This window comes from Haplochromis burtoni, unplaced genomic scaffold, assembly GCF_018398535.1.
Source record: "Haplochromis burtoni strain Fernald_Lab_line unplaced genomic scaffold, NCSU_Asbu1 Contig_117, whole genome shotgun sequence".
Classification (NCBI taxonomy): Eukaryota; Metazoa; Chordata; class Actinopteri; order Cichliformes; family Cichlidae; genus Haplochromis; species Haplochromis burtoni.
The window spans coordinates 1,486,027-1,493,183 of record NW_024582478.1 but is presented as its reverse complement, the minus strand read 5'-3'; the positions used below and the strand labels follow the sequence as shown (position 1 = coordinate 1,493,183).

At 44.7% G+C, this 7,157-nt stretch overlaps 1 protein-coding gene across 6 annotated transcripts in view; it reads right to left on the bottom strand.

Annotated features, from left to right (window-relative positions):
• The window catches only part of LOC102311077 (dedicator of cytokinesis protein 3), a 248,746-nt gene extending 245,998 nt beyond the window's left edge, over positions 1-2,748 (bottom strand). For 5 of the 6 annotated variants that reach the window (XM_042223672.1, XM_042223671.1, XM_042223673.1 and 2 more), the window contains exon 1: positions 1,304-1,769. In XM_042223672.1, coding sequence (XP_042079606.1) covers positions 1,304-1,520 — 217 coding nt within the window. In that variant the 5' untranslated portion in view covers positions 1,521-1,769. The other variant, XM_014335696.2, reaches the window with a different exon arrangement.
• Positions 2,749-7,157: the final 4,409 nt, after the last annotated feature.

Genomic DNA, 7,157 nt, shown 5'->3' with positions numbered 1-7,157 from the left:
CATGAAATACTCAAAATCTCACTAAAGTATACAATAAGCATGAAAATCATCTTCTCAGGGTATTGACACAATGAAAGAATCAAGAAACTGAAAGTTAGTATAACCATCAGAGGAAGAGCTCCTTGAACATGACCTGTACCACAAAGATAGCAGCGCTGAGGGGAAGGTAAAGAACAGCTTTAAAATAAAGCAGGATGGTCCAAGAGGCAGTGCAACCTGAGGTACTGGTACCGGAAATGCTCATGCACCAATCAGATTTGAGCAATCCACATTAGACACAGGCACGCTGCCAGTGCCATTAGCAAGTAAAATAAAGGTTATAATTGGTACTTCTGCAGCCGGGAGCAGTAATTATTATTAAGGAGATTTTATGCTGCATTCATAAATATACGTTGATTAGAGCGTCAATAAAATTCTTATAAAATTAAATTAAGCTTTTGTTCCCTTGATCAACGTGACATGTAGGACAGAGTAGGCCTGGGAATAGGCAGAGACCGTCCTCCATAACCAATCATTTTATTGTATAAGCAGGCCTGAAAATGACAGTAAAGAGTTCATGGCTGAAGTTTTAGTGACAAGACTGCACACAAAAACCTTTAGAGATCCAGCAACATTCGCAACAAACAAACATTTAAAAACACCAACACAGCAGGAGCACAAGACCAAGAACAATACTCCACACACACTAAAATATCCTTCCAGGACGTTGATGAGTTTGTGATATTTTCATGAGAACATCAAGATGATGTCACTCAGCGTTTCTCTTTAATGTCATGTGTACTTGTGGCAACATGATTTAACCATATCTCACAATGTTTAGAGTCGTTCCTGGATCCTTGCTGACTCCAGGCGTTAGTCACTTCCCAGATGGGGAAAGCCACACCATTGATGCAACTCTATAACTTTTTGGATCACATGATCTCTTTGGTGGAGGTAAGAAAGTCGATTTTGGGTCAGCAGTGTTTTTCCAAACAGGCCTTTAGGTGTGGCTGCCTGAAAGACGTGCAGCAGATAAACGGGAGATAAATGGGGAGCGAGAATATTTGGACTGTGGATCCTTGGCTAACGGGCCCAAAGCACCAGCTCTCATCTGAAACCATTCACCGTCATCGTGCTGCCACAGCACGCTGCGTAATCAATCACTGCTGTCAAGTCTCAGTTACCTGCACTGCCCATTATCACCGCATCCTGTTCCTGTCCTTGCTTCAGTTTCACTTCACCCACTTTCCACATTCACGCACTATAAACCCACACAAGAAGCGACGACACAGCCCCTCTCTCATCCCGCACCCGTCACACTTACACAGGACTGCTGTAAGGTTCTGATCTGTTCTACCACACCAGAACAGACGACAAGGACCACAGACCAGGCGCGCAGACCGGAGACAGGACTTGACAGAACAGATAAAACAAAACACCATTTCCAGCGTCCAGCGCCTCAGGTGCCGCAGACACATCTCAAAGGGAATACTGTAGACGGTGTGCAGATAAGAACCTGTAGTCTCTGCACAGCTCCACATACCCACAGGCGCTTCTTTGGAACAGATTCCAGTGAGATGACCCCTTTCATTTCACAGATTACAGATCTTCACTTTACAACCTGATTTAGACATCGAAGGCGCAGGAGCAGCTGAATGTCTGTAATGCTTTTATACGAAAATAAAGTGCGCAAACATTAACTGCGGTTTCTGGAGGTGAGTTTGGCACCATCCTCTGCGTAAAAAACAAAGCCGTGTACCAGGACATCATCAGACAAACATCACTGATTTACTCACCCACTCCAATTTTCTCATCCTCTGTCGGCGTCCACATGATGTCCCGCTGCACCCACAGCAAAATCCTCTAAAGAAAGTAGCTATAATCACCCGATGGGTCGCTTCATGGAAATCCGAGTGACGGTGAGAAAGACGAGGAGGACCGCGGAGCAAAAGTTTACTGAAAATGGCTACGGGGGAAAAAAACCTTAAACCAGTCTGAAAATGTGAAAGTTGTCTTAAATAAATGACGGTTAGTATCCTGTCAGGTTGGCGGTGACGCATGGCGCAGTGTGTCGGTCCATCTCAGCGGCTGTGCTGCGCTCCTCGGGAACGAACCGCCAGAGAAATCCTCCACAGGGGCGTCAAGGCGATTTCAAGCCAAACAGGGGGCTTTTAACCCCACCTGTGGGCATTAGAGTGGCATTTGGTTAAGCAAAAAGGCGGCCGGAGCAGATGAACTATGATTTATGAGGATTTCATTAGACTTTCCCATTCAGGAAAATCCCACGATCACTCGTGTTTCCCGTCAAGTTCTGTCCGGGCTCGGGAATCCTGTCCTCACTCAGTGAGCATCCCTCCAGAGCGAAGCTTCTGGTGCTCTTGTGTCTTTGAACCATGCGTCTGAACCTCGCTTCCTTCCGTCGCAGCTGCTGAACTTGTCGTGAGCAGATGAAGAAAAAGCTCAGTCCCGTCTGCGTGCGAGCCGTGCGCAGCAGCGGGGAAGCCTCCGTCAGTTTAAGAGGATCAGGGTGGAGGAGCGCGGCTGAGGTGGTCAGGGGGGGGGGGCTCGTTTGGTCTGCACAGCCTGCACGCGCACAGGAGCCTACAGCAGCTGACCCCTCAGACCACGAGTGGGAATAAAAGACGCAAATATATATAATATATAAACTCAGAATTACTCTGAGCATGTGCAGTATCGCGCACGCGCACACACCGGCCGTGACATCACTTTACAGCACCGTGACACAGCCTCGGTCGTGCTGTCACTGACACGCGTGTACAGCCGATAATGACAGCCGTCTGCAGCTCAGCAGCTCCACGCGCGTTTGTTGCGCGTGCTGCGCCCCCGCGTGGACACTTCAGAGCAGCACGCGCTGTGACAGCTGTGTCACAAATATGGTGATATGACAGCTCCAGGAAACCTTAAAGCATTTTAGTTTTCCTTTTCTTATGAGCAGATTTTCACAATAAATATTTATATTTTTTATTTGTCTTCATCATAGTCAACGACCCATCTACGGGGGGGGGGGGGGGGTAATATAGTACACTGCTCGTAACAATCAGAGGTGGCCAAAGTACAGATATCCTGTACTTGAAAAGAAGTACTAGTGTTGAAAAATACTACAGTCAAAGTTGAAGTACTGATTCAACTTCGCCCCTGAAAAGTACTCAAAGTAAGAAAGTAAAAGTAGTTCTTTGGAGGACGTTACTACCAGCCATTTTTATGCAAAGCTAACTGAGCCTTGTGCTTCATTACTGTAATAATTAAATAATATTAGCAGATGACAATACAAACTTTACTTCAGTTTAAACTTTAATTCTAATAAATATTCTCATCTTGAATCTCATGAGCAGAGAATGTAGAGGGTGACTTTGCCTCTGAACAGGAAAATGTGAGCAGTCAGGGGCTAACGTGGATGCAGCCGGTGGGGGGACACTAAACTGGTTGTAATGGCTCAGTGTGGGGAAAACAATCATAACTCACAATAACTTCTGAGAGCTCCAGTAGATGTTCTTAGTGTACAGGCTGTGATCAGCTGACCTGCTGCTTTTGTGGGTGTACACGCCTGAATTCAGCCAGATGTGAGCAGATGTTTTATGAGTTGTCCTGGCTGATGCCCATCCTCTGCACTGACAGTACACTGTTGATGCTGTCTTTACATTAGACACTATAAAGTTGGTATGAAGGTGAGATTCAGTGAATGAATATCAGCATCATCAGCTAACATTCATATGAATCTCTGCTATAAGCTGTGAACTCTTTACTGCAAATCCATCGCAGTGCAGCAAACTAAGCTGTTAATCCTGCAGATTCTCATGCAGCCTTTAAAAAACTGCCTCAGTTTGATTTACAGCAGGTTTCACAGTATGAAAAACATGTCACATGCACAGATTTAAAAACATGAGGACTTACATATGAGCTTTAAATGAGCAGCCCTTCCCTTTAAATCTAAGCTCTCTTCTTCCTCTCCTGTCTTTCTTATCTTTCTCCATCTCTGAGTGAACTTAGCTCTCGGTCGTTTCTCTCCCGGTGAAATAAGCAGCTGGACTGTTAGCTGCAACACACTGTGAGACAAACACACAAACAGTTTGTGTGTTTGCTGATGTTTGTTGAAATTCTGCATTTCAAATGACCTCTCTACCCCAGCGTGTCTTTTGTCTTCCTCCCCTCACCGCCCCTCCCTGAGCCGGAGGTTTCTTCCTGTTAAAAGGGAGTTTTTCCTTCCCACTGTCACCAAAGTGCTGCTCATAGGGGGTCATATGATTGTTGGGCTTTTCTCTGTGTGTATTATTCTAGGGTCGACCTTACAATATAAAGCACCTTGAGGTGACTGTTGTTGTGATAATCGACTTCCAAATAAAATCGAATTGAATAGAGCACATGATTAGAAAAAAATTAGTCAAATATTATGATTTCAATAAATATCTTTATGTCTTGGTGTATCTTACAGATATAATGCAGTCTGAAGCTCACAGAGAACAAGCTGGACCTGCCAGTATTAACAAACACCTTCAGGTTTCCAAATTGGGGGATTTTGCATTAAATTTAGGCTAATTTTTGTAAACTTGGTGGCTAAAAGGAGGTGATAATTTAAATGACCAAAGGACAGAGTGACTGATGACGTCCACTAAAGCACTCAGAAGCTGCACTGAGAATCAGGTAATTTGCGGTACACACAAGTTGCAGCCCAACTAAACCCAGCGCATCCATGGCAACATTCTGGTTTGCTGCCACACTTTACACCTGTGGACGAGAATGGGATGCAAAAAATATTTAAAATGAAGATTTAATTTCCACGTGTGGACTCCAGTGAGACGAACCCATTAGCTTAATGTGTCCCCGTAAGTGTTCACGACGTGACAGCTCTTCCAATCCAGAGAAACAGAGGCTCACATTTGTAGTTTTCAGACTCGGAGATGAAATATCCTGATATCACCCCCTCGATGGTTTCCACTCAACCTCTGTGTGTCTGGCAGGAATAATAATGTTCCCACAGAAGGCACACCGGTTATACAAACTATCAAAACATACTGTGGGAGTAAAAATGATCCGTTAACTGAAAGAAAGCTGCCCTGTGAATGGGATTCCTCACCGTCTAGTGCTGTAGCAGTTTTCCTGAGTCCTGCATCTCTTTCATGTTTTTCTGTCTTTGATGACCACGCTCGACTCTTTATGATTCAACTATTTGTTCCACAGCCCACCGGCAATATATGCACAATGTCACATTCAAGATCGGAATGAAAGGATTTAAAACATTCAGAGAACAAATCAGAATGCTGGCGGCGTCGGCGCAGGCAGGGTCAGCTCGCTGCCGGGAAAAAAGGAGGAAGAGACAGGAGGAACAAATGAAACTGAGAAGAGGAGGAAACAGGATGGAGAGAGGAGACTGACCGAGCGACGTTTCCCACGAATAAGAACTCACTTCAACACGCTGCTGTCCACAGAGACCTGAAAGTAACACAGCCGAGGAGAAACGCTCGTCTGGACTCACGGCTCAGCAGAAACCACAGCATCTCTCCCTCATCAACAGGTGATTGTTTAGCATCACTCGAACTTGGAAAATCTTTTTTTAAAAGTCTCGCTGCATGTTCAAACAAAGAAAGATTAATTAAAAGATTAGTCATGTGATTTGAAAGTAAAGAGCGTGGTGGGCGTGTACTCTGTGCGTCTGCAGCCAGCAGGCTTTATTTCATGTGCCCGACCACGTCTGGATTCCTAACTCGAGCTCTGGTTTGTGCCTGAAACAGCTGCTGTGACTCGATTTATGACCTGCTGCTGTGGTTGGCAGAGAACAGTGAAAAAGTGCCTACAGATGTTTCTGCTGCCCTTTAACTACTGAAGTATCTCAAGATCTATGAAAGTAAGACTGTAGAGGAAGTTATTATCTAAATTATACTCTAATGAACTGTGTGAGGTCTACATGATCCTCACCTGTAAGCTGTCAGGAAAGTGATGTTTTCAATAGACACACATCAGCAATCCTTCTGTTCCCTCCAAAGGTTGGGCTCATTCCTCCACATCAGCAATGACTTAAACCTCACCGGGATTCACCTCCAACGCTTCAACCACCTTTAGAGATCATTTGTGTGGGAATTAAATCCTCTGAGGTCCATTTTAGACCTCCAACCATCATACAGATTCAACTTCAACCACAGCACCCTGAAGTTGGCTGGTCAGCTGTGGTGGCCGCTCTCGCCTCAGCTTCCAGCAATTGTCCTTCTCTTTGACCCAGAGCCATCGGGTCGAATCTTCAGGCCTTTGTTTTCCCCTCCCGGCTTCTCACTGCTCCGCTCTTCAGTGAGATCCAAACTTAAAGGACTAGGAATCCTCGACACCCTCTTTAAACCAGGCTTTTCCTGCTGGTCCAGTACAAGCTGCTGGTCGTTGCTCCTGTCTGTCTCTGCTGCTTCCTCGGTCCTCCAACTCGGCAGTTAGTTTTTACCAGGACAATCAAACTGAACCCTGACACACGAAGTGCCTTTCAGTACTGCTCACAGTCCTGTGAGAACAGAAGCCCCGCCCACCTGCTGTTCAACCCATCTGTTTGACAGGAGCAGCCAATAAGAAGAAGGCTGGCCTGAATCCATCCAGTTAAAAACATCCAGTCTTTAAATCTGTAGAAAACAACCTCAATACTTTATTGTGTATATTAAAGAATTTTTTCTTTCTTTTTCTTTTACGTCAATAACTGCTTTTATATGAATATTAAGCTCAAATAAAATGTAAAGACTGCTCGCTGCTTCAGAGTTGAAAGGACTTGAAAAACTACAGCTTGTGTTTCTGTCTCGTTTTGTAGTTCAGACAAAGCTGATGCTGATCAATAATGAGGAGAAAAAGATGTTTCACAGCAGGTAAAAATACCAAAAAGAATCCAAAATTTCAAACTCAATATTTAACCAAGAGGAAGAAAACCAAGTCTGCATATCTGAGGCCCCACAAACTCTGGGAAATATTTATTCGTCATCTCTCAATGACGTCATCAAATTTAAAAAATATATATTAGAGAAACAGAATATTGCAGAAATTTGATTTGCATACGAGCGTGTTCACAGTCAACCTGCCTGCTTAAAAGAGAAACGAGCATTTAAACAGGTACGAATGAGAACGCTGAGGTCAGGAGAACCATCGGTCATGGAGGTCACGGATGGACTGGATCAAGTCGTCATCGGACGCTCCAG